This window comes from Peromyscus leucopus, chromosome 4, assembly GCF_004664715.2.
Source record: "Peromyscus leucopus breed LL Stock chromosome 4, UCI_PerLeu_2.1, whole genome shotgun sequence".
In the NCBI taxonomy this organism is placed as follows: domain Eukaryota; kingdom Metazoa; phylum Chordata; class Mammalia; order Rodentia; family Cricetidae; genus Peromyscus; species Peromyscus leucopus.
Genome location: NC_051066.1, coordinates 51,551,511 through 51,579,458, shown reverse-complemented (window position 1 = coordinate 51,579,458; position 27,948 = coordinate 51,551,511). Strand labels below are relative to the sequence as shown.

The following is a 27,948-nucleotide window of genomic DNA, read 5'->3' as shown; positions in this document are numbered from 1 at the left end:
AACCTGCTACTTTGTAAACTAAACTAAAATTAAAAAAACAAACGAAATTGAAGCTATTTCAGTATCGTTCTTTCTGGTAGCGGGGGTGAATGTGGTTTCTCCCATCTCATTTGTAGCAGGGTCTGTAGGAAGAAGAGGGCTGTTAGCCTCAGTTATTCAAGTCAGAATTCTTCTCCAGCTTACTACACAGAGCTCCACTTTTACAGCAATCCCCCAGTGTGAGACTCTTGCCTGTCCTTAACAACTTTGTCTCTGGTGTGCTGGTGTGCTGGGAATCATACTCCCATTCTGGGCTTTCTGTGGCTGAGGCTGTGAGGGGTGTGGCAAGCTTGTCCACACTTGTGTTTACCTTGGTTACTGGGTGTTAGCGTCTGGCTGGATCTTGGCTTCCCCCCATCCAAGTTCAGCATACTTAAGTTCCCATACTGTTGCTCCCCTGACTGTGGTGTGGGTGGTGGCTTCTCTGGACTGCTCTGGGCTCCTCAGCTTCAGGTTCCTGACACACTTCTCTCCATCTCTCTGCCTACATGTACCCTGCCCCTGAGCACATCTCCACAGTTCACTCATTTATAGATTTCATTCAACTTTAGTGTGTAGGCATTCTAAAGGTGCATAGGACACTTACCTTGACTCACCTAGAATGACTGTTTACTTCAGAAGAGTGTGATGGATGAACCCAAATAGGCAAACAATGCGTACCACAGTGTGACCTTGCAGATGGCACTGAACAGAAAAGCCTCTCTGATGAAACAAAAATATTTTGCTTGTAAGAAAGGTTTTTCTTTTTGCTGCAGTTAACACATTGCTATGTTTAAAAAATTTTTAAATAGTATGTTCGAACACATCTCTATGCCATGGCACATGTGTGGAGGTCAGAAGATAATCTGTATGGGTTGTTTCCTTTCCTCTACCATGTAACTGGATCAAACTCAGGAAGTCAGTCTTGGTATCAAGTGACTTGACTCACTGAACCATCTAGCTAGCTCCAGCCATACATTTAATACCTTGGGTAACACCATCATATTGTTCTATAGGTCAAGAATGCAGACAGTGTAGCTTAGCCTGTTCTGTTTTAGGTTTCACAGAATTTGAATATCATCAGGGTGTGCTCCTTCTGCTGCCTGAGAAGAATGTTTCCAGGTTTCCTTGGAGTTTGAGTTTAATTCTGCCATTGGCGGGGCTGAGCTCCTACTTGCCAGCTGTTAGGTGAGCCTCTGAAGGGTAACTGCACTCCTGGCTGCGGGCCCTTCCCATTTTCAAAAGTCACAGATGAAGCACCAAATCCTTCTTACGATTTGACTACCTCTGATTACTTCCTATCTCATTTTTTCCTCTTCTGCCATATCTCTCGGACTCCAGCTAAACTTCTCTTTTTGCCAGGGAAGTAGTTCAATTGGCTCCACTCAGATTGTCCAGGAGAATTTTCCCCTCTAAAAGTCTATAGCTTCAATTTCTTCTGCAGATTTCCTTTATAGCAATACTTGGATTATTATTTTATTGACTAACCTGACTAACCAGAAGTGAGAATCTTACAAGAATACTTTTAGAATCCTGCCTTTTACAAGGTATGGAATATAATGAAAATGAGAACAAATTTGGAGATTAAGAGGCTTATATGGGAACATTGTAGACACAAACCATGTTCCAGAAAGGCTTACATGAAAGGAAATGAATATACACAAAGAAAGTTGAATGAAAGGCCAATTGGATATTTTTTGGGGTGAGGTGAGGTTTTTGAAAACCTGATTCCAAAGATAAGACAAATAATAGGCAAAAATAATAACTGGCCACAGAAAGGCAAGTATATTCTGTAACTCTTTTTATGAAGTTAGCTAGGCTGCCCTTGATACTAAAAGCAGAGAAAGACCTTAACAGACAAGTAATTACAGGTCCACACCATTTGTTAAAGCTCTCTACATCTGAAGCAAAATAGCATATCAAATCCAGCAATATACAAAAGGATAATATATCAACAGGAAAGAAAACCAAAGTCAGAAGTATTTCACACATACATTACTTTTCCAGTTTACAAGCAAATGCCATGGTTATACGTGTCCCCCAAGGCGCATGCGTTTAAGCTTGCTGGACAGACTGCTGTTGGGAGGCAGTGGAGCCTTTCTGAAGAGAGTCCTAGTGAAGGAAGTCAGGTCTTTTGGGCTCTGCACATGAAGAAGATACTGGGAGTCCAGTTCTGTCTTCCTCTCTTTTTTGCTTGCTTCTACCACGAGGCAAGGTAAGCAGATTCTTCTACCACACATTCTTACTGTGATGTGCCTTCTTGTCATAGGCTCAAAATGAAACCCTAACAAAGTACTGCAGAGCGGAGCATGTCACCTCTACTACTGCTCATCCTCCCCAAGGAGAGGAGTGAAGAACTTCAGTGCTCACCTTTTCTCTAATTTAAGAAAATAAATTTCTAGAGCAAAGGAAAGTACAAAATTTTAGAAAAAAAATTAAAAGTCTTAATGTAGAAGGGCAAGAAGAGATCTCTGAAATAGGAAACAGGTATTACTAATGAAGGAAAAGACCAATAAATTGGTTTCATTAGGAATTTTTTCCCATCAAGATATTATGAGTGAAGAGATGAACTATAAAAGTGGGAAAACCACTCACAACATATAATCAACATAAGATTTATTTCCCCAGTATGCAATGCACTAACACAAATCAATAAGAAAAATACCAACAACACACTATACAAATGGGAAAACACTGAGTAATGAGAAAACTTTCAGATGAAGGTGATTGGCTTTTCATTACAAAGAAATGCAAGACAGAACATTTCTTTGGTTGGTGTACTGTATCCATTAGATGGGTGAAAATCGAAGTATCTGAAAGCATCACGAGTTGGTGAGGGCAGGCTGTGGTATGAGTTGCAGTGCCTTTATTGTACATGAAACATTTTCTTGTCTTTGGAAACTTAATGGCTTAACTATACAAAGCAAGGGCTTTTATAATAATATTTCCATCCACCATTGCTCAGCATGTATCAAATTAGCATGGCTTTGATTGCATTATGTTAGAATACTTGATTTTCAAAATTACTGCTTGAGTTGCTGGCTTAAGCCTCATAAAAACTGTTAAATTTTGTGTTGGAATTAGGACAAAATTTCAAACAATATTGGAAATAGTCCCAAACATACTTCTGTCACTTTGCACTAAGTATTTATCATAGCACTGACAATAAAAATAAAAATCGTGATCAACTCTGAAAAATGTTGAAGATATTCTACAGCCTATGTAGAAGCTGTTCTCAACTTGTGAGTGGAGATCCCCTGGCATCGAATGACCCTTTCACAGGAACACCTAAGACCATTGAAAACACAGATATTTACATTATGATTCATAACAGTAGCAAAATTAGTTATGAAGTAGCAAAAAAAATAATTTTTATCATTGGGGGTTACCACATCGTGAGGAATTGTATTGAAGGGTCACAGCATTGAGAAGGTTGAGAACCATTGTCCTATAGTATTAAAATACTTAAACAAGATTTAAAAATAAACAAAGCATATCTACCTCATGTAATGTGACTATTTTGTCTTTTTTTTTTTTTTTTTTTTTTTGGGCTTTTCGAGACAGGGCTTCTCTGTGTAGCAGCTCTGGAAGTAGTACAAAAAAGTTATCTAAGTGGGCTGAGGGCCATTTCTGTGACCAGGGCAGGAGTCCCAGGATCAGCACCAGGAAACTTATCTAGCTTGTAGCTTGCAAGGCCCCATTTCCTCAGAGCCGCCTTACTGTGGAGGACCTAGGCCACCTCCATCAAAGATGAAGGGTAAAGCTTTATCCACAGGAGGCGATACTATCTTCCTTTCTCTATGCTTTTCTTCTTCTAATTCCTAGTGATTTTAATTTGCAGGGGCCAAGAATCTGTATTTTTAAAAAATAATTTGTTAATTTATTCTGAAGGGTAGAGCTTTTATGGCACAAACACCACCCTTGAAGTAAATATAATACTAGTTGTCTATAGCATGTTAAAAACTACAAAGCAGAGATAACATTCAGAATTTCTATGAAGCCAAGAACATTTAACAGTCTATTGCTCAGGCCAGAGGAAGGCATTACTACAAAGGAAAGGATAGCGATCACATCCTTTATGAATTTAAAATTGTAAGTTCCAAGCAAATTATTACCAAATAAAGTCAATTATATTTTGAAAGAAGTATATAGCTAAGCCAGTGAGATTTCTTCTCACTGTGTAAGTCTTTTTCATTCTTCAAAAGTCAACTAAGTAATTCGTCACATTTACAGTAGCAAGGAAAATCATGTAATCAGGTAAATACACATAGGAAAATACTGAAAAAACAGAATAGCTATTTGCAACAATAGTTTTCTAAACTTCATAGAGAAAAATGTATAGGAATTGGTAATATAACTCAGAGAGTTATCTTGTATCTTCAACAATGCAAAACATACCAAGGAACAAACTCAGGCCAGTCAGTGGTGGCATGTGACTTTAATCCCAGCACTTGGGAGGCAGAGGCAGGTAGATCTCTGTGAGTTTGAGTTTTAGACACAGGGAAACCCTGTCTAAAAAACCAAAAATCCCAAAACAGAAAAGGAAACAAAAGCAAAAGAATGCAAAAAAAAAAAAAAAAAAAAAAAAAAAAAGAAATGAAATGGCTGTATCTTCTTAATTCTATTTTATTTGTCTATTCTATTTATTTACTTATTTTAATATATAATCAATGGAACCTAGGTCCTAGTACATGCTAGACAAGTGATCAACCAATGGGCTACATTCCCAGTATCTCAATAACTGCTTTTTTTCTTTTGTTGAAAAACAGATTTTCCATGCAATAGATCTTGATTGCCATTTTCCCTCCCTCCCCTTCTCCCAGCACCTCCCTACTTCTCTTCCAATCTGGATCCACTCCCTTTTTGCCTCTCATTAGAAAACAAACAGGTAGGGGCTGGAGAGGTGACTCAGTGGTTAAGAGTACTAGCTGCTCTTCCAGAGGGCCCAGGTTCAATTCCCAGAATCTACATGGGAGCTCACAACTGTCTGTAATTTCAGTTCCAAGGAATCTGACATCTTCACACATGCAGACCAAACATCAAAGCACATTAAAAATAATGATTTTCTCATTTCTCAAAAGAGAAAACAAACAGGTATCTAAGGAGTAATAAAATATAAGATAAAATAAGACCAAACACATTGGAGTAGGTCAAAACAAACAGCAGGAAAAGAGTCCAAGAAAAGGCAAAAGAACTCGCTATTGATGTACTATGTGTGTTCAAACACTCAGGAATCCCATAAAAACACAAAACTGGAAGCCATCATAGATACGAAGGACCAGCAGGGTAAAAAGAGAAAAAAATTAGAAAAACAAGAAAGAAAAAGCCCAGCCAGGACATTTATGAGGCAAGGAACCTTGAAAGATGTCACTGTGTTTTCTGTTTGTTGGCCATCGACTGCTGGGCATGCGGCCTACCCTGAAGAGTGGTTTTTTTCCCCACCCGGTGAGAAGAGTCTATATTTTAGTAAGTACCTTGGTATTCTCATGCAGTTAGTCTCTGGCACCATAGTACCATGCTTTGAATAAACTTAGTTATAAAAAGGATCAACAGTGGCACTTATTAAAAATACAAATTTCGGGCCCCACAACAGACAAGTATCTCTAAGGGGAAGTCTGAGAACTGTTTTTTTTTTTTTTTTTTTTTTAACAAGGCCCTGGTGATTCTCAGGGAACCCTGGGATACTGCTATGGTGACTTCTATTTTGTATTTTCTATTCTAAATGTAAGACAAAACAGCTTACTTAGAGTAAGGACACTTCATTTGAAAGAATGTGGCTACAGAAAGGGCAACACATTTTTGTCTAGCCCAGACTTCTTGGTGTTTCAGACCCATAAACCCAACTGTTTATACTTCCCTTTGAAGTCGTAAAAACACCCTAAACTCTTTGTTCAAGTCAAAAGCACCATTTTCCTCTAACCCTGGCTCTTTTCCAGTGTTCCCCATATCTCCATGATGGCATTAGCAGTGATCTAATGGGACCACCAGGAATCTCCAGTTATTTTTCATTTCTTGTTCCTTAAATCTTGATCTGAACCTGTCACCAGGACCTCTCATTTTACTTTCTAGTTTGTTCCATTTGCCCTACTTATTCCCACTTCCTTGTTCTTATCTCCTTTCGCTTGCACTGTGTCCAACTGCCCTCATCACTTGTGTACCCTCACTGGTCCAGAGTTGACCACGCCCATGCTCTCACATTTTGTATGGGTCCCATCAAATCTGCTGTTTTCTCAAGGAAAGGATTAACTTTTGTTTTTTAAAAAACAAGGCCAGAAAAACAGATCTGTCAGTGTGGTGCCCAGTTTCACACTGTATCACTGTCTCCCTGTAGTCTACGACCCAGTCACAATGGCCTCTTTTTAGTCTCTTAGGCTTGCAAATGCCTGCTTCTAACAAAAGGCCTTTACATATGACATTCCTTGTGTTTTTCCACAGTTATGTTTCTTATTCTTCGGATCTAATTTGAGTGTGACTTCCTTAAGAAATCTTTCTCTAACACCTCTGACCAGATTGATGAATGCCCCTCCTGTAAATTTTCATAACACTTATGGAAATTGATTTTTTTTTTTTTGGCTGAATTAAACCATTTAGGATTCCACCAGCTTGAACAGTTTGTTTCCTCTCTCAGAGTATTCTCTGGATTTCACTTCTTTAGATGCAATCCTGTTAAGTTTAGGCTTAGTAGGGAGTCACATTTGAGATCTGGATTTGCTAAAGCAGCTGCTTCCCTGGCTCTGACATGGTCCCAGGCTACTGTGCTAAGTTCTAACCCCGTGAGCACGGGTTTATACAACAACACCTAACTTGCAGTTTTTCTCTCACTCCTGTTGGATGCTTTATTACAGCTCTTGCACATTTCCTTATATTTAACCCAGGGCCTTGCTCATAGTCTGTAGTTTAGCAATCCATCCCATGTTTAGATCTCTGCTGCCTCCCCTTCTTGTCCCTTGACAAACTCTTCCTTTTTACTCCCTTTTTCATTTCTTTCCTGGTACCGAGGACTGAACCTGGGCCTTGTACACACTAGGTAAGTGTCCTACCACTGAGTTATATCCTCAGTGCAGCTCTTACCTCCCCATATAGAAGACAAAACGGCATGGTGCTATCTTTAACAGCGCACATATCCTTCTGCTTTGTTTCCCCATCTGAAAAATGATACTTACTTTGAAAGATTTGGGGGATGATGTCGAGTTTATGTTTTCCTTCAAACCTGACTAGGTTAAAACTTTTTCTAACTCTATTCCCCTAGGACATTTTCTCTTAGGATTAGATTTTTAGACTCTACTGTAACCAGCTAGCTCTTCTGTCTTGCTGTCCTGTTTTTATTTTGAAACTCCCTTTATGACAGTCTTTGATGGCCCATTGGAAAAATAGAGGACAAAATATTAGTAAGAGTCAAACATGTTCTTTCCTGTTCTCTTGAGGAAAGACCTAAGACAAGATGCGGTAGCTGCACAGCAGCACAAGACTTCAATACTTAGAAGCTGCACAGGCTAGGAAATAAAATGGTAAAATTTCCAAATCAAACCTGGTGAAACTCGTGTTCATTTTCTTCCACACTTGTGAGGTGGCTCACACTGCACACTTAAGTTTAGATCTCCCCTTCAATTCTTTTTACAGAGCTGTAGTGGAGGATTTTAGCAGTTAGAGAATCATCTCACCAACTCGATAGACTATATCTATGTCGTCTTCTCCTTCTTCGCCCGCATCATCATTGTAAACACAGCATATTATACCCGTTACACCCTGAAAATCAGAAACATTTTCTTTAGTAACTAAAGTACAAGAACCCATAAAAACGATTGCACACAGGATAAAACATAAAAGCCTTTGTTGAAGTTTTCCTTCTTGTTACCGGTACACATCTCTAGTTTTTTTTTTCCTCCACATTCAAATGTCATTTATTATTGATACTTGACTAGGAAACTTAACATTCTTTAGGCCGTTTTCAACTCTTAGGAAAAATACATCACGATGGTTTTAGGCAGGCTCAGTTATTTAGAACTTTAGGAGAGTGTAAAGGTGTAAAGCTCAGCCTTCGTTGCTACCCACAGGTTTGAAAAGGCCATCCTTTGCATTTGAAGTTCATCTCATTCTGGTGAGGTAAGCGCCCAGTCATCAAAGGACCCTTTTTGACGTCCATGAGCAACAGACGCCTCAAGCCCTCATAGGGTCTAGCCAGGCCTATGTAGATGTCTCCACTGGCTTGGCTGGGACTGGTCTCTTCTGAGCTATGTAGTGTAAACCTTTTTTTGCTGCTTGCTGGATCCGTGACAGCTGATCTGGACCTCAGGTACCCGCTCTTTTTCAGACACACTCGTCTAGACCTTCAAACGCCCCTCCTCTTTGTCCTCTCCACTCTTCTTTTCGCTCAGAAGGACTGGGACAACCAGGATCGGTTTCTTTCCCTGGGGGAGAGGGGGGGGTTGTTCAGAAAGAAAGGAGGCAAAGGAAGACTAAGAGTCCAAGACCAGTAAGAGACATCGGACCGGCCATAGCCTGCCTGCAGTGATCTAAGGACCGACAGAGGATTCGCAGCCTGAACCCTCTGGCCAAAGGCATCGCTCCGAGGCACCAACCGCTGGGCGGGCCGGGTCACGTGACGGGGGGGGTGAGCGGCGCGCGCCGGCCGCGGCGCCCATTGGCTGGCGGCGGGAGCGCGGGGTTTGATGGGAAGGCATGGGCCGGGCCCAGCTCTGTCTCAGTAGCTGCCGCCGCCTGCTCTAGAGGCGGGCTACGCGCTGTGGCGTCCCGGGCTTGCCGGAGCGGACGCCGGGGCCGGGCGGTTCCCTCTTCGCTCAGGTAGGACGGTGAAGGGGGGAGGGCCGCGGAGACGGAGGCGTTCCGGGCTGCGGGAAAGCAGTTCCCGGGTTCCTCGGCGCGCCGGCCCGGGTGCCTCCTCCGCCCATGCCAAGTGGCCTAGGGCTCGGCGGCGGCGGCGGCGGCGGCGGCGGCGGCTGAGGACACGCCGCGCGGGGCTGAGCCCCCGGACACGGTTTGCCACCTTCTCCCGTGGATTGCCCAGCACCGCTGCCCGGGCGGCGCCCGAGTGCACGAGACCCGGCTCGGCCTTCCCCCCCGAGGCCGGTGTTCTCCCGGCTGTGTTCTCAGGGATTCCGCGCAGTGGCTGCCCGAAGCAAGCTCGAACCCCTGGCCCCACCTGTGTTGAGAAGTGCCCGAAGCTCCCAGAAAGCACACTCCCTAGCTGAAATAGCCACCCCGGAGTTCTCTGATCACCTCCGCGTCCACTTGGAGCTGGCCGGATGCGAAGGACTGAAAACTGTCAGTGTCATGCTGCTCAGAGCGCGGTGTGGGCGTGGATTGTGAGCGACTTGGAGGAGCCACTCCACGACCATTGTCCTTATTTATTAGAAGGACAGCGGCCGGCCCGAGGGGTGGAGAGGAAGGACGAAGATGAGTGGTGTTAGGGACAGCTGGGGGCAAAGCAACTCCAAACGACATCAGTAGATTTAATCCTTTGATGATGTCTTTTCGGACGGAGAGTTCGGATTGGTGAATTTAAGTTTTGTGTGTGCAGTTGTAAGCAACACGTGTGACTCACTGAGTTTTCCATGTTCTGCTCCTTCCTTTTTGGCTTCTGGTTTGTTGTGCTGAGAGTCTATTTTCTGTCTCAGTGGCCTCGGTCTCAGCGTTGACAAATTGTCCAGAGATGTAAAGGATTATGAGTAAATTTAGTGTCAGGCATATGTTGAAGCTGGCAGCAGGACTAATCCCTAGTCCCCCAAATTCTCCATAGTGCCTTCTTCGGGGAACGGAGTTGATTGTGAATATATTTTCTTAAACAAGATTGACTCATTTAAACGTAGAGTTTTTAAAAAGTTCCTTGATGTCTATTGTCAGCACAGTAGTGCTATTAATAAACATATATTGTGTTTATGTGTTGGAAGAATGCAAGGTAGGACAGGTGACTATCATGAAGGTATGATTTCATATAGAAATCCCCCCTTTTTTGTGGCAGTCATCTCACACATCTAAAGTGCTTTTAGAGGTGTGCTTTTCATTTATTTTTGGGCAATAAACCTGGTACAAGAGATTTCAGAATTGCCTGTTTGGATATTTGAAAGCGATTTTGAACAAGTTACATTGAATTCCAGATTGTGTAGTAACATGGAAGTGCTGTTGAAGATTGACTAGTTTATATTTAAGTTTGGAACTTAAGTTAAACACAAAACTCTTTTGCTATTTTCTCTGAAGGCCTACAAGTTTATTATAATAGAAGTGCCTGAAGAATATTGTTATTTATTTCCATGCGACAGTAAATGAGAAAAATATTTTCAGTTAAGATACAAACTTATTTTTAAACATTTTAAGTTATGAAATAAGTGCTCATTTTTATGAAAAGTTAGGCATGTGCTTCATTTAAATTTTACATGTGGATTTTTTTGTAATAGCAGTAGTAATGGCTACAATTTATTAAACACTATGTGTGAACATTGCTAAGTGATAAATCATTTAATTTATACAATTCCATGGAATGTATTTTCACTGCTTTATAAACCAAGACTTATAGAGTTTACGTAATTTACCCAAGATCATATAGCTAGTATATAGCTCAACCATGTTTTGAATCATTATCCCATTGTTTTAATGTGATTTGAAATGAGTTGAGAATTCAAGAAAAAAATTTAAGATTTTAAGTTCTGTCACTTAAACTTGAGTGTGAATAATAGAAAATATCATGTAATTTGGTAGGCATTGTTGCTATGGAAAAACACACTTAGGAGACTGAAGAGATGACTTAGAGGTTTGGAGCACTCAGGACCCACATGGTGGTTCATAGCCATCTGTAACTCTTGTGCTAGGGTATCTAACATCCTTTTCTGACTTCCCTGGGCTTGAGGCACACATATGGTGCTCATAGACATGCAAGCAAAACACTGATACAAATACAATTAAGTAAATCTTAAAAAAAACAAACACACATTTAGATGTACTCAGTCTTTAAGGTCATGCATGCTAAGTCCCGTTGTGATATCAGAGTTGGAAAGAAATGGTACAGTTTGGAGACAAGCTGCTTGATGAGGTCTAGTTAATGGCAAGTGAGTGATTTGTGCTTTACAAGGAAATGCTAGAGTTACTTGGCAACAAAGTAGAGATGGATTAGAAAATGGCAATAACTACAGCAAGAGAAAATTTATTCTGAGTAATTACTGTGTTTTCGGGTACTGGAGTAAATAGTGTAGGCTATGTTATTTAAGCCTTTCAGCATTTAAGAGGATTCTAACTATCCCTCTTTTGCAGAAATAGAGAAATAGGGATGTTTAAGTAATTTATTTGCTCATTGTTTCACAGTAAATGATGGGCAATCAGAATTGGAGTTAAGATGTCTAGTTGGAAAGGACAGAAGTAGTGGGTGAGATAGAAAAACAAACTTAAAAGTATAGAAATATTTAATCTTTTTGTGTTTCATACCTATTAAAACCATATGTGTGTGTCATTTATAGTAAATCAGCTTCTTTAATAATAGAATTTGATAGAAAAAATTTCTGAATCAATAAGGATTGATTCTTTGCTTATGAATATGAAAGCATGGATTTAATGACTATCACTAACATTTCAGAGGGTAAATTTAAAAGCACAACTTCTTGCTTCAGGGAGACTAGAGACTAACCCATAGTTTGTTTCTTTAACACAAAACATTCTCCAAACAAATAATTGATATAAAAATAGATATTTATTATGAATCATGAGTATAGTTCATATACTCATTCAAAAGGTAATATACAGTAATGACTGTTTTAAACCATTGCTCTAAAAGTTCTAACTGGAGTCTTGGAAATTTAGCAAGCCATTTAACTTCTCTAATGCAGATTTTGGCACTTGTATTTAATCTGATAAAGGAATTGGGCTACCTGATACATTGCCATAAACACTGTCTCTTGTGTTTATAACCCATTCTCCACTTTAGCAACTCTGCTTATCAACTATTTGAGAAGGTCCAAGGTGCTTTCCTATATTTTATTTCACATTGGTTTTTATTTTTATTTTTTATGGTGCTGAGAGTTGAGCCTAGGACTCCACATGTACTAGACAAATGCTCTGCTTCTGACCTGTATCCTCAGCTATCTATATCTTATACATAGATATTCTAGCCTATATTGATATTGTCCAGCCTATGCTATATAAGTATTCTCTGTTTCTGATTTTATGCTGTTGGGAATAACTGTTGCATTAAAAAAATTCAAAACTAAAATGCAATGTTTGGTTTTGCTACTTAATATCTTTGGAGCTTAACATATTACTTCTCTAGTCTCAGGGTCTTAGTTTGTGAAGTGGAGGGACAGTATCTAAATGATAAAGTTCTTGCAAACCATCTGTTTTAGGGCCCTTTAGAGTAACTGGCTTAGGAGCCTGTGAGTAACTGATGTTGTAATTAATTTCCAACAGTAAAAACCTGTCTAACCCAGGCAGGGCATGATGGTGCAAGTTTGTAATGCCATTGCTCAGGAGGCTGAGGCAGGAAGGTGGAAGTTGAGGGTAGGCTAGATATGGAGGGAGACCTTGTCTCCAAAAACCCAACCAAAACAGAAAATTTGGTCTCAAGGTGTGATGGCTACAAGCTTGACTTGGAAGGATGTAGTTCTTTTAGAAATGGAACTATGTAGTCCAGTTGTGCATGAAACACTGTCAGATATCACATGCTAGTTTCAAAAGAGTGGGGTGATGTGTAATTTGAGAATATCAAATTAAGTAGTTCATCTGAATCTCTTTCCTTCTACCTTTCTTGGTAACTTTTTAGAATCTTAAGAAGGTTTTAAGATTTATTTAATATCTTGTCTCAGAAATGTATTCTTTTTGTTCATAAGAGCTCCAGAATACCTCACTGTCACATTTTAGAATTTTGAATACTGAGCTAATATTTCAGGATTAGTGATTGTAATTTATTTGTCATTTATAAAATTATGTTTGTATGTTTCAGATTGTCTTAGAACAGATAATATTTTTGTCCTGAAGGATCACTTTATACATGAAAGTGCTTTAAAAATTAGGCATTCATTACTTTCCTAAGAAAAGAAACTCTTAAAATAAGTATGCCTTGAGCCAATTCTGATATATAAATAGTATTGAAGTTCTTACTGGGTGCTGATAATTATTTTTTATGGTTAAGATATGGGGGATATACCTATGAAAATAAGTGTGTGTGTGTACATGTGTATAAATGAAGTAGCTTCACACAGATAAGCATATACTTGTAACCTGATAAAAACATGTCAATTTGAAGGTATAATTTTACCATTTTAACTTAAAAGAATAAGAAATTATATAATGATTATCTGTTAAATTGATTTATGATATTATTTCTGAGTCTTTATACAATGTTTAAGAATCATAGATAAACAAAGGGAATACAAAGTTAGCTGAAATGAAGGTTATCCAGCTTGAAGGTCTTAGAATTTTAGTAACACATGCTTAACTGGGCATTGAACAGTAGTGTTTTTAGAAATAGGAACCAGAAGTCTGAAGGTAGAGGAACTTTAGGGCAGGTTTCTTATGTGCTATTGGACAAATCACTAACTCCGTTGTCATCAGGTTTTCATGTCTCCAAGGTGATTTACACTAAAGGCTGTTCTGTGACAAACTGTTGACATTGTTCACTTTAATTAACAAAGTAATTAAGGCTCAAACTATTGAAGGATTCATTCTTTTATAACAAGAACAACATAGGGAAACTGCTTTAAAAAATAGAAAGTCTGTAGATATGTGTATACTTCTAGAGTGGTTTGTCATTAAAAATTTCCAACTCTGTTTTTACCTTTAAATATGTCCTCACTTAGAATATACCAGTGGCTATCTGGATTCAAGTTTCATTTAAGTGGAGGCTAACAAATACTTTATGGTATTTTAATGTAGTATTACAACATAAAAATTTTAGAGAGATTGTGTTGGGCATTTAACTTAAAAGTTTAAAATATTTGCTTTGTTTCTAGCTGTGACTTCTTTTGGACAACCCATGATATTTATTATTGTGCCAAGTTTCTACAAATAAAAGATGGGTGGATTATTTTCTCGATGGAGGGTAAGAAAACATATTTTCTGTATTGCAAGTTTTCAAATCTAACATAAAAATGTTACATAAGTTTTTTGTAAAGGTCACCTTTGGGGTGTACTTTTCAGTGAGTTTAATGTTATATATTTAATTTCATTTAACTCCATTTAGAGTTACTCATTTGGACATTATTTTGGTAGTTCTGTATATTTTATGGGTATCTAATGTCTTTAGTAATTCATTTTTATTTATGTATCTTATGCAAGTAGTTTTCTTCTCATCTTGCCCAAGTTCCAAGTTTATTTTAAAAGTAGTTGAATTTAAAAGTTTTATATTTATGGTTTTTATAGACTGTATAATCTATTAACTTATCTGTTTATTTATTTAATTACTTATTTTGGAGATAGGGTTTCACTGTGTAGCCTTGCATTCACAGAAATTTGCTCTGCCTCTGCTTTCCTACTTCTGGGACTTAAGGAATTGTAATTTTTTTTCAGTATGTCAGATAAATTTGCTGATGTCACACTAAATATGCTTTTAAGTGTTATAGGTTGAACAAAATTAAAAATGAAGATTTTATTAGTTAAGCCTTTAGAGAAAGTATCTCAAATTTAGAGATATAAAATATAAATTATATTGATAAATATTCTTCTATTGTAAGAAGAGATAATATAGTCTAGGACAAACTAATTTCCTTATTTTTTTTCTTATTCCTTATCATACTAATGAAGACTAGTGATGATTTAGCCTTTGGTTTGTTAGATTAATCCACGTTTTAGAGTTGTATTAAATTGACTTCCTCTTTTTTAAAAATCCACAGGTAAAATTGTATGTATTTATCATATGCAATATGATGTTTTAAAGTATGTACATTACATTGTTTGATCTAGCTAATTAACATGCATTAGCTCACGTAATTATACTTTTTGTGGTGAAGAAAATAACCTTCCCTCTGTTAGCATTTCTCAGGAATATAGTAATGAGGACTAGAGAGGTAGCTACGGGTGTAAGAGCATCTGTCGCTCTTGCAAAGAGCCTGAGTTCAGTCCCCAGCACCCCAGTCCAGTTATTCCAACTGCCTGGAGCTCCAGTTTCAGGGATGTGGTACTTCTGGCTTGATACCTGTACTCATGTGTGTACACATAGGCACACATGTGTATGTGCATACTTAAAACTGAAATAGACTTTTTTGAGAAAGCTCAGAAAAAGATATAGTATGTCACTATAAACTGTAGTCATCATGCTGTGTGGATCTGTAGAATTTATTCTAAATGTAGTTTTGTATCCGTTGACCCCTAATCTTTCAACCCTCTAGGTCTCTACCTCCAATTTCCCTAGATTGGTAACTTTCCTTCCTTCTGTGGGATCAACTTTTTTTCCTTCAATAGATGAATGAAATGATTCTTCTTTTAAAACCTATGGCAGACTGAAAAATCTTATTATTCCTTTGTTTTTCTTATTTGGTTGAATTATATGAACTTAAAGTATTCTGCTTTGACATACAAAAATGGCAATTTTGTGTGGTTCAACCTTATGTTAACAACTCTTGTAGGGACTATAGTGTAGCTGGAGTTTTCTCCAGTTTTGCCCAGGCCTGTAGCTGCTCAGACCCAAATAAACACACAGAGGTTTATATTAATTAAAACTTTATGGCCTAATTGCTCAGGCTTCTTGCTAGCCAGATCTTACATCTTAAATTAACCCATTTCTAGAAATCTTTACTTTGCCACGTGGCTCATGGCTTACCGGTATCTTTACGTCTTGCTTCTCATGGCGGCAGTTGGCAGTGTCTCCTCACTCTCCTTCCTGTTCCCAGAATTCTCCTCTCTGCTTATCCTGCCTATACTATACTTCCTGCCTGGCTACTGGCCAATCAGCATTTTATTCATCAATCAATCAGAGCAACACATTCACAGCAGGATAAGCAGAGAGGAGAATTCTGGGAACAGGAAGGAAGAGTGAGGAGAAGCCAGCCCGCTGTCCAGGGAGCAGCATGTAACGACACACAGGTAAAGCCATGGAAAATGTGGCAATTTATAGATGAACAGTAATGGGCTGAGTTTAAGTGTAGGAGCTAGTCAGTGGTAGGCCTGAGCTAATGGTGGAGCAGTTTTAATTAATATAAGCTTCTGTGTGTTTACTTGGATCTGAGTAGTTACAGGACCAGGCAGGACACAGGAATTTTATAAGTGGCTGTGGGACCTTGATGCCTGGCAAGCACAGAAAAACTTTCAGCTACACTATTGCATTGACATTTGTTATTGTCTTGATAAATGTTTTCTCAATTGTTATTTGAACCATTCTGGCTTATATAAAAATACCTTTGGCAAATAATCTGTATTATAAATTATTCTTAGATACTCTTTAAAAACTATTCTTTACAAAGCTGTGTACTTGGGGCTAGAGAGATGGCTCAGAGGTTAAGAGCACTGGTTGCTCTTCCAGAGGACTTTGGCTCAATTTCTAGCACCTATATGGTGGCTCACAACTGTCTATAACTTCAATTCCAGGAGACCCAGTGCCCCTTCTGACCTCTGTGGGCACCATGGATGCATGTATATACAGACATACATGCAAGCACACACCTATACACATTTAAAACAAAACAAACAAGCAAGCAAGCAAACAGCTCTCCCAAGCTGTGTATTTTAGGAATCAGAATGAACAGATTTTGACCTCCGGAGCTTTGTTGTATGTCAGTGTTGTAGTCAATTAGTGTGGTGCTTACACAGAGCCCGAGGTGAACTTTCAGCATTGTTGAATTAGACTGTCTTTAGTCTGTGAATATTTTGGTATATGAATCCCTTTGGATGAAAATTTATTTCTCTATATAAAAGTCTGTTCTGTTGAGGTTAAGAATGGTAAAAATAGAGCTATCACAGTTGAAAGATTTAGAAAAAGTGTTATTTTAAGAATCCTACCTGGGCAGTGATGGCGCATGTCTTCAATCTTAGCACTTTGGAGGCAGAGGCAGGTGGAACTCTGAGTTCAAGGCTAGCCTGGTCTACAGAGTGAGTTCCAGGACAGTCAAGTCTACACAAAGAAACTGCCTTGAAAAACAAAACAAAACAAAAATTCTACATAGATTTAGTAATTATAATTTTTATAATTTTCCAATTTTAGTTAAAACAGGTAGACATGTAGCTTGATAACACTGAGAAACCTAGTTGCAAAATAAAATGTTTTAATGACTATAAATCCAAGTGTTTTTAGTAACAAGTTTTAATGCATATCTTATTTCTGTTTCTAAAACAGGCAAAACCTTCAACAGTAGAAGTTCTAGAAAATATAGATAAGGTATGTTTGTTGACTCTATTTTAATTTAATATTTTAGTAATTTTATATTAGAGAAGAGATATGGAACTTAAAGATATTATAGAGGAATCCTGAGATCTTTAGTGTTACATGATCTCAAAAAAAAAAAAAAAATCTGGTCTCTTAGTGACTTAAAAAGCCTGTATCAGGTAATAGAATATCAAGTAATAGAACCCAATAGAATGTAATTAGAGCTAGCATGGTGTAAGTCAATGTAACAGATATCATAATAAAGGTTGCAGGCTACTGTGCAACTTTATCAGTCTGCAACAATTCTGTAGATTTGACATTTTTCTCTTATTTAAAAAGTGATTTTTTCCCCCCTAGGACTATAGGAAATAGTGAATAGACTGAAATGGTGCAGTTTCAGCCACTGTTTTGATTTTTTTGTTGTTTGTTTTTGGAAACAGTCTCACTGTATTATTCTGCCTGTCTGGCCTAGAACTGACTATTTAGACCAGGCTAGCCTCAAACTTGGAGAAATCTGCCTGCCTCTGCCTCCCGTGTACCAGGATTAAAGGTGTATACCACCATACCTGGCCCTACATTGTTATAATTTTTATTCTTTTTTTTTCTTGCCAGATTTTTAAAGCCCATATATGGAGATTTTTTTTCACTCAATAAGTATTTACTGATATCTTTCATTTATCTAGTCTTTACTAATTTGATAGATTAAAAATAATATTTAATATTTAAGATTAAAAAATAATTTGTTGGGAAAGGCTTATTTAGTTTTTAAACTTCATTTTTAGTTTTCCTTTCCTTATGTTTGCTTTGAAATATTAGAGCATTGAATTTCATTGGATTTTAGGAATCTTATATGATCTTTCTGTCATGTTAGTTCTTTCATTTATGAGATTTAATAATATGGAATACTTCTCTCTAAACAGGAAATTGAAGCACTGGAAGAATTTAGAGAAAAAAATCAGAGATTGCAGAAATTATGGGTTGGAAGATTAATTATCTATTCTTCAGTTCTTTATCTGTTTACATGCTTAATTGTGTACTTGTGGTATCTTCCTGATGAATTTACAGCAAGACTTGCCATGACACTCCCATTTTTTGCTTTTCCTTTTATGTAAGTATTCTCTTTGCTGATCTTTTCCTTTTCTGACAAGATACTTTTAATATATTCATTCTCTTCTTATTATAAAATATTAATGTCTTAGATTGAATAAATTTGGATTATTTCTGAAGTTTGATAACTTAAAAAAATGTAGTATAATTTCTATTCTATAGCCCAAAGAGTATATCTTAGGGATATTACCATTGTTACTAGTAATATTTTATAGTTTTCCTGTAGGCCAGTGGTTCTCAACCTGTGGCTAGCAACCCCTTCAGAGGTCAAATGATCCTTTCACAGGGGTTGCATATCAGATATCCTGTATATTACAGTTCATAACAGTAGCAAAATTACAGTTATGAAGTAGCAAGGAAAATAATTTTATGGTTGGGGATCACTACAACACGAGGAATGGTATTAAGGGTCACAGCATTAGGAAGGTTGAGAACCACTGCTATAGGCGTTGGGCATGGTATATGGTGTATGGAGTATGGTGATGAGTATGGAGCATTTGTAAAACTGAAATAATGTGTCCAAATGCTTCCAAGTATGTATCTTTCATCCTAACGCCTTTCTTTTTAATTATTGCTATAAGCTAATCATTCCTTCTTATATATTTCATAATCTGGCACTTTATAGGAGGTGTATTTCAGCTGAGGATTTTGGGAAACAAGAAGTCTTTTCATTTAATTAGCAAACATTTATGAATAACAATTGTGTAGACATTGGGTTATAATAGTATGTGGTGAACAAAATTGGAAAATCATTGGCTATAAATTTTAGGCTATGTATATTGAGTAATAAATATGATTAGTGTTATGACAGAGAAATACAAAATGCTATGGGAACATTTAACAGGGGCCCTAACCCAGGCTTAGTGTGGGGACAGGCTTCTAGAAAAAATCTTGGTTGTGTTTTCCATTGTTCTCAATTTATGCAGCTTAAAACAACACTCATTGATTATATCAGATCTCTGAAGTTCAGAACTCAGGCAGATCAACTAGGTCTTTGCTTAGAATCTCATAGGCCTGAGTCTCCAGAGATCAGACAGCAGTCTACTTGGAGTCTCTGGTGGGAGAAACTGCAGACTTAGATTGTTGGTCAGCTTCCGAATCTCTGATTTACGTGGGTAATCCATGATAACCTCCCACTTAAAATCAATAACTTGGATTATATCTGCACAGTTCCTTCACAGCACTTATCTAGATTACTGTGTTATCTATTATATCACCCAAGGCTGCATTGGGAGGGAGGATTTCTGTGGAATTGTTTACTCCAAACTCCTGTAAAATTGGTGTTTATAGAGGCTTGCAGAGTGGGTATGTGTAAGGTGGTGTGACATGGCAGCAGGAGGAGGTGTAGCCATGGCTGAAGGAGCATGGTCACATTGCATCTGCAGTTGGGAAGCAGAGTGAGGTTGATTAATCTGGGACCCAGCCCAGAGCACGGGTCTGTCCATATGCAGTGTAGCTTTTCCTACTTTAGGTAAGCCTCTCAGACATGTCCAGATGTCTTTCTCCTAAGTGATTCTAAATCCAGCAAAATTGACAAGATTAACCACCACATCATTATAGCCACTGAGAGTGTAGCTCTAATAATTAGAAGGAAGTAAGAGTGGATCTAGAGTAGGAAGCTAGAAGGATATTATAGTTGATAAAGAGAAATGAATGCTTTGTATTGGGTGGGTGGGAGAAGAGCAGATGGATTGAATGAAATTGATGGATTGGAGATTTAGAAAGTAGAATTGAGAGACTTTTGGTGATTGGTTTATTATGGGGTGAAGAGGAGGAATCATTTCAAGGGTAAAATTCAGTTTTATAGTTTGGGATGTTTGAGAGTATTATCATTCATCAAAATAGTGAACAACATGAGTAGGAGCAGGTTTGGTGAACCACTGTATTTTCCAATTGGAGCTGTCAAATGGATGGTTAAGTATGAGTATGAAACTTAGAGAAAAATCTAATAGATAAAAATGTAGGATTTTGTAGCTTATAAATGTTAATTGAAGTCAGACCTGTAATCCCAGCTAGTTGGGAGACTGAGTCAGGAGGATCACAAGGTCAAGGCCTGCCTAGACTATAGGGAGAGTTGACTTAGGCTATGCAACCTACTGAGACCCTGTCTCAGAAATAGAAAGTACAGAAGGTATTGGGGAGCTATAGCTTATTGGTAGAACATTTGCTAGCATATGTGAGGCTCTGGGTTCAAGTCCTAGTAACACACACACACACACACACACACACACACACACACACACACACACATTTACCAAAGCATTCATCTCTTTATAAGTATTAGGCATCTGCAATGTGTTAGGTAGTGGTCTAGACCATAATAATGGGAAAAGTAGTGGTAAGATTCTGCTTTCATGGACCTTGAATTTATCTGTGATTGACAGATAAAAAATAGAGACAAGTTAACAAAGACATAGTTAATTTGGAGAGAAATATGTGCAATGAAGGAAGACAAATGATGTGATTAAAAAAAGGTTTCTTGAGGAAGGTCCTGGTCCTGGGAGACCTTCTTTTAGGAAGTGGTGTTTGAATTGAAGAACAAGTAAGGGAAAAGTTGAAATCTGTGAAGACTATATGCAGCATATAGTGGCACATACACCTACAAAGTTACATATAAAGGATTATTTCCAAAATATTAGTGGTAATTCTTTTTTGGTAGGATTTTAAGTAGTTCTTTTTGCTGGGGGATGTCTTTCTGTACTCTGTGAATATATGTTGTTCCCATTGGTTAATAAATAAGCTGCTTTGGCCTATGGCAAGGCAACTTAGAGGCAGGCGGGAAATCCAAGGAGAGAGACAGGAAAGAGAAAGGTGGAGTCTGGAGAGACTCAAGACAGCTACTGAAGGAGCAACATGTAATGGGGTGCAGGTAATGCCACGGAACATAATACAAAACATAGATTGATAGAAATAGGTTAATTTAAGATATAAGAGCTAGCTAACAAGAGGCCTGCCAGAGGCCATACAGTTTGTAAATAATATTAAGCGCCTGAATGATTATTTTATAAGTGGCTGCAAGACCACAGGGCTGGGCAGGACTGAAGAAAACTTCTGGCTACATCTTTTATTCTGTGTTGTCTGGTAGTGTTTGAATTTTCTTTACATCATTGTATACTTTCATTGTAAAAAAAGCAAAGTCCAGTAGCTGAGGGACGATGTTTCTAAAATAGTAAACAGAAAATGTGTAGATTGTGAACATGAATATATACCTATGTGAGGGGCAAAGATGACAGATATGTTTGAAATGTGTGATGGAGAAAGAAATGCTGTGAAGTGAGCTTGGAGGATCTGACAAGATCCAGATCATGGAAGATCAAAGCTGGGAATAAGTATTTCATAGTAGTTGAAATGGGAAGCTTCTATAGTGGAAGAATAGCATGATAGAAACTACATTTTAGAAGGTCACATATATGGTGTCATATGGAGTTCGGGTAAGAGGAGAGGACAAAAGTCAGATACTTAGGAAGCTGCTGTACAAGTTCTTTTGTTAGCTTTTATTTTTGAAACTGGCAGTGGCTGGCCTGGAACTCACTGTGTACACCAGGCTGGCCTCAAACCCACAGAGATCTGCTTGTTTTTGCCTCCTGAGTGCCAGGATTAAATGCTTACACCACCATGCTTGGTTTAGTAAATTTAATCTAAAGATAAAGATGGATTGGACTGCTCAGTAACACCAGAAATTACTAGATGACTTTGAAATGTTTTGGAAGTTAAAGCTGATACAATATGATAGGAGAAAATGGGATATAGAAAAAGAAGGTATTTCAGGTTTTGGTTTAGTCTTTAGTGCGGGACATATTTCTAAATTTGAACTCCCAAACTAAAGATAGTTAACTTTGCATGTGCAAAGGCGAACACATTTTTTTCTATGTTCATATATGAGAACTGAAATTGAGCTCACATGTAACATTGAAGTTAATTTCCTGGGCATTGGCTGTGGAGCCTCCTCATGTACTAGGCTAGATCTGCCTCTGAGCTGTGCTGCCAGCCTCACTCTTAGCTTATTTATTTCCCTTCTTTGTAGAAATCTTTTGGATTTTTTTAAATTCCAAAGTAGATGAGCTTATAATGCTGAGCTCTTTTACATTGTTTCCTTTCTATTTTTCATAAAAATCAAGGAGAAAATAATTTTAAAAATATGAGATAAGCTGGGCGGCAGTGGTGCATACCTTTAATCCCAGCACTCGGGAGGCAGAAGCAGGTGGATCTCTGAGTTCAAGGCCAGTCTGGTCTACAGAGTGAGTTCCAGGACAGGCTCCAAAGCTACACAGAGAAACCCTGTCTCAAATAAATAAATAAATAAATAAATAAATAAATAAATAAATAAATAAATAAAAAAATATAGTTGATTTAAATATTTTCATAACACTAGGAAAAATACTCCTACTTGATATTCAATTCTGTAGAGCAGTTGATTTTCTGATTAAAAAAGGTAATTTATAAATACCCAATAGAGAACTCTGTTAACTCCAATTGCTGCCCCAAATTGTGCTTTGCTGGATCTGTCACTAAATCATGAGAATTACTTTTGAGACAAATAAATCACTTTATCATAATAATTATAGTCATTATCATTGCTAACACTGGGGATGGAACACCAAGCATCAGTGAATTTCCACTGAGCTATATTCTTTACCTGAATCATTTTTTAAAGTAGAAAAACTTTACTAAGTGTTCCAGAATTGCCCTTGGTGGTAGAGTATCAATGCTCTGTAGCTGGAGTTTTCTCCAGTCCCACCCGGGCCCACAGCCACTCAGACCCAAATAAACACTCAGAGGCTTATATTAATTAAAACTGTATGGCCTAATGGCTCAAGCTTCTTGCTAGTTAGATCTTACATCTTAAATTAACCCATTTCTATAAATCTATACCTTGCCATGTGGCTTACCACTATCTTTACATCTTGCTTCTTCAGTGTCTGGCTGGCAACTCTTTACCCTCCCTTCCTATTCCCAGAATTCTCCTCTCTCTTTGTCCTGCCTTTACTTCCTGCCTGGCTACTGGCAGCACTTTATTTATTAACCAATCAGAGCAACACATTCACAGCATACAGAGCAATATCCATAGCAATGTTCTATATAAGATGCTTTGAGAATTTACTTCATCTTCATGTTGTTATATGTGAATGAACTTTAGATTCCATTATTGTTTTCTAGAACACAGACATTAAGTGAATATTCATATTTTTTCCCATTTTTTTTTTTAAAATTTAAACACTGCTTTTTTACTACTGAGGATTAAATCCAAGCGCGTATACACGCCAAACAAAAGCTCTACTACTGGGGTATATTCCCAGCATAAGGTTTAACCTGCCCTTCTCTTCCCCTGCCCAGTGCTAAGGCTCAAACCTCAGGGCTTCACACATACTAGGCAAGTATTCTGCCACCGAACCACCCTCTAGCCTCACTAAATTCTAATCAAAATGCAGCATTTATTTCATAGACATTAGGCTTTTCCACAGGGAAGGAAGGTTTGGGTATACTTAAACATTTTTATTTCTGCAGATATATATTACTTTTGGAATTGATTGTCCTGTTTTCTTTGAATCAACATTTCAGTACCTAGTCTAGGGTGGCCTCCAGCTGATAATCCTCATGCTGAGATTATTGGTGTGTTTTACATGGCTGTCTGAGTTAGCTATACAGACATAGACATATATGCACATGCATACATAATACTTTTTTTTGTTTGTTTTTTAGTGGTGCTAGGGATTGTATGTGTTAGGCAAGCATTCTATCTGAGCTACAGCCTTAAACCTTCTTTAGCTTTTATTTTGAGACAGGGTCTTGCTCAGTTGATCAGGCTGGCCTTGAAGTTACTCTGTAGCTTGGACAAGGATTGGAACTTTTGACTTTCCTACATCAGTCTCCTGAGTAGCTGCATTAAAGGCCTGCACTACCAGGCCTGCTTGTTGTATGTGTGTTGTGTTATGTGAGTGTGACCTCCCTCTCTTTTTAATTTTGTGTGGTGCTTAAGATCAAACCCAAGGCTTCATACATACTAGGTAAGTAGTCAATAAACTACATCAAGCTCTAGTTGGTTCATTTTAAAGTGAACAATTTTAAGTGTCTTATGTGTGTATGTGGTCATTAAATCCAGTGCCCTATGCTTGCTAGACAAATGCTCTTTCACTTAGTTATACCTCCAGCTACTGTATCATTTAATGTCATAAGCATTCTTACAGCCATATTCTTTGTTTCTTTTCTCTCTTACCACTTCCTTCCCTCCCTCCATCCTTCACTTCCTTTCTTTCTTAATACAACTTTCTAGACATTTTATTCCCTATAATTTCAGAAATTAATTACTATCAAAAGTTGATCTTCCTAGAGGAGTTAACCATTGTCTTCCTCCATGGTGACTTTATTTTATTTTAATTAAATAAAATATTTTGTTGTTTTCTCTGGGACTCTGAGGGAAGAGATTTAAGCAAGGGAATGAGAAGGGTGGTCATTTTCATATTTTTTTATAGCCCTACTTCAGTTAGAAGCTGCTAAGAGTAGTTATTTGATTGTATTTACTTTTCTGTTGCAGTGAGAAAACACGGTGACTCATTTGGGACTCATGGTTCCCAAGGTTAGAGTCCATGACCATCACTACAGGGTGCATAGTGGCAGGCAGGCAGGCAGGCAGGCAGGCATGCATGGTGCTAGAACAGTAGCTGATAGTTCACAGCAACTGTGAGGCAGAGGGGGCACACCGCAGAGCTCATCTTTGCTGACCCCTCCTCCAACAAGGCCACACCTCCTAATCCTTTCCCAACAGTTCCACCAACTGGGGACAAGTATTCCAGTGTATGAGCTATGGGGACCATTCTTACTCAAACCACCACACACAATTTTCATGCTTCCTAGCTGCTGGCTGTTTCCTGAGTTTAGTTAGAAGACTGGTAAACACAAGTCCCAGCCTTTTGAAGTAAATTCAATAATCGGCCAGCCTACTGCTGTCTGTCTCTCTCCCTCCTCTCCTCCCTCCCTGTCCTTCCTTCCCTTCCTTCCCTTCCTTCAGTCTTTCCACACAAACCCACAGGTGTGGAGGTCAGAGAACAACTAGAAGGAATTGATTCTCTCCTTCCACCATGTGGGTCCTGAGGATATACTCAGGTCCTTAGGCTTGATAATGCCTTCCCCACCTAAGGGTCCCGTAACAGTTGTTTCTTCTTTTCTTTTCTTTCTCTCTTTCTTTCTTTCTTTTTTTTTTTTTTTTTTTTTTTTTTTTTTTTTTTTTTTTTTTTTCTTTTCTTTCTTTCTTTCTTTCTTTCTTTTTTTTTAACAGAAGTTTAAAATTTTTTTTGGTGAGATACTGTTTGTCAGTTTTCTTTTTATGAATCTTGATTTTCTTGTCAAGTTTAAGAACCTCTTGCTTAATTATATGCCCCAAAGATTTCCTTCTGTGTTTTTTCTAAGCCTTTTAAAAGAAATATGTTGTACTTGTTTGTAATGTACTTTTAATTGATTTTTGTATAGGGATGAGGTATTGTTTGAAGTCCCCCAACCCAGATGCTGCCTAGTGGGCAAATTTCTAGAAAGGAACTGTACCTTCAAAAACTATTTTAATAGATCTTTTAAAAGTACAGTATGTACATCTGTAAAGAAACATTATTTATACAACTAATTTGTGGTAGTAAAATTAAAAAGGTAAGTGACTGTCTCTAGTTAAGTCTTTTTGTGGTATTAACATATGCACTTTCTATTTTATTTGTCCCTGGTGTGTGTCTGTTCATAATTTTCAGTCTGAGAAAACAGTTTGAAAGTTAGTTCATGTTAAGTATTACATTTTAGAAATCTTATGATCCAGTATACCAGTCTCTTTTTGAATTTCTGGTTTAAAGTTTAGTGTACTTTGCTGATAAGAAGTTAATTTTAGTTTTGAAATATAATATACCTTTTTTTTTACTTTTATAAAAAAGATTTCCATATATTTTGTTTACTTTATTTTGTGCCATTATTTGTTTGGAATGAATGGAATGTCTTCACCTGTGTTCTAGACTGACTGGAATTTTCCTTACTATCTAGGCTTTTGTGTGAAGTGTTTGTATGTTTTCCTTGCCAGTGAAGTTAGGCAACTGCATTTTTCTTACAGGGCTGAATCTCTTTTCTCCCTCTTTGTCATAGAAACAATGCTCTTTGTAAATGCATTATTTCTGGATAATTTCTTTTTAATCTCTGCCTTTTCTGTTTTTTTTTTTTTTTGTTTTTTTCCAAGATAGGGTTTCTCTGTGTAGCCCTGGCTGTCCTGGAAGTCGTTCTGTAGACCAGGCTGGCCTCAAACTCACAGAGATCCGCCTGCCTCGGCCTCCTGAGTGCTGGGATTAAAGGCGTGCGCCACCACTCCCCCACTGGGATCTCTTTTAGGCCGTACCCTGTAAACCTGTGCTTCTGTGTGGATTTCTTTTCCTTGCCGAAGTCGTCCAGAGCTAGTTGTTTTGCATCTTTCAAAGTAGGCTCTGAGTCTAAATACAGTGATGATGCCTCATATGGTTTTAGGCATTTTTGGTCATTTTTCATCTACTTCTAGGCTTACATGTTGTTAGCAAGCGTCAGTCCTTTGTTGGGTGTTTCCACAGGCTCACTGACTTTCAGAGTGAGTAATCCAGGAAAGAAAAGACAGTCAAAGAGAGGGACCCAACTCTGAGCTCTTCTGATTTCTTTGCTGTCACATCTGTCACAGTCAGTCAGTCATAGAGAGTCTGAGTATGAGGAGGTTGTGCTAGCTGCCTTGCTGATGAAGTTTCCAAATAGCAGTGCTGTGTCTTCCTTAGATTCTAAATTTATATCCAGACACAATGTGTTTTAATTTTTAGGAGTGTCTATTGTATAGGGTGCTGGTGTTCTATTAATGTTATAAAATAAGTGAAGTAGGGTATTTGTCTTTTTAAAAACCAACTTCATTGGATTAATATTATCTCCAGCTGCATTCATTTTCCTGAAAACTACATATACTTGGTTATTTAACTATTTATTTATTTTGGTTTTTCGAGGCAGGGATTTTACCTGTAGTTTTGGTGCTTGTCCTGGATCTCGCTCTGTAGACCAGGCTGGCCTTGAACTCACAGAGATCTGCCTGGCTCTGCCTCCTGAGTGCTGGGATTAAAGGCGTGCACCACTGTCACCTGGCTGTTCTTTATGACTGAAAAAATTCCATTGTGTGTGTATGCCACATTTTTTTTTTATTCTCTATGATGATCATTTAGGTATTGATTCTACAATTTAGTTATTGTGAATAGTGTTATGATAAACACTGATAGGCAAGTATCTGTTGTGTTGGCCTGGAGACCTTCTAGTAAATACTTGGATTGATAGACCTGTGTCTTAGGGTAGATCTATTGGCAAATTTTTCAGGAACTTCCATGATAGTTTACATGTCTGGATTAGCTCACATCCCACCAGCAGCATATATAAGGGTTCCCTTTTATCTGTGTGCTTGCCAGAGCATTTGTTATTTTCTTAATGACTGTCAGTCTGACTGGTGTGAGAAATGGAATCTCAGCATAATTTTAATTTGCGTTTCTTTGATAGTGAGGTTGAACATT

At 38.0% G+C, this 27,948-nt stretch overlaps 1 protein-coding gene and 1 long non-coding RNA gene across 4 annotated transcripts in view; one reads left to right on the top strand and one right to left on the bottom strand.

Moving 5' to 3' along the window:
• Positions 1 to 47: 47 nt before the first annotated feature.
• Positions 48 to 7,733, bottom strand: LOC119087854. Its single transcript, XR_005091347.1, has 3 exons — positions 7,547 to 7,733; positions 626 to 741; positions 48 to 122 (listed from the first exon to the last, which is right to left on the bottom strand). It is a non-coding gene; the product is annotated as an uncharacterized LOC119087854 (long non-coding RNA).
• Positions 7,734 to 8,203: 470 nt separating this feature from the next.
• The window catches only part of Lnpk (lunapark, ER junction formation factor), a 58,473-nt gene continuing 38,728 nt past the window's right edge, over positions 8,204 to 27,948 (top strand). Inside the window, exons 1-4 of one of the 3 annotated variants that reach the window (XM_037204886.1) lie at positions 8,204 to 8,311; positions 13,968 to 14,056; positions 17,282 to 17,323; positions 18,232 to 18,419. In XM_037204886.1, coding sequence (XP_037060781.1) covers positions 14,030 to 14,056; positions 17,282 to 17,323; positions 18,232 to 18,419 — 257 coding nt within the window. In that variant the 5' untranslated portion in view covers positions 8,204 to 8,311; positions 13,968 to 14,029. Of the gene's footprint in view, positions 8,312 to 8,682; positions 8,821 to 13,967; positions 14,057 to 17,281; positions 17,324 to 18,231; positions 18,420 to 27,948 lie in introns of those variants that run through there. The other 2 variants (XM_037204887.1, XM_028880620.2) reach the window with 2 other exon arrangements.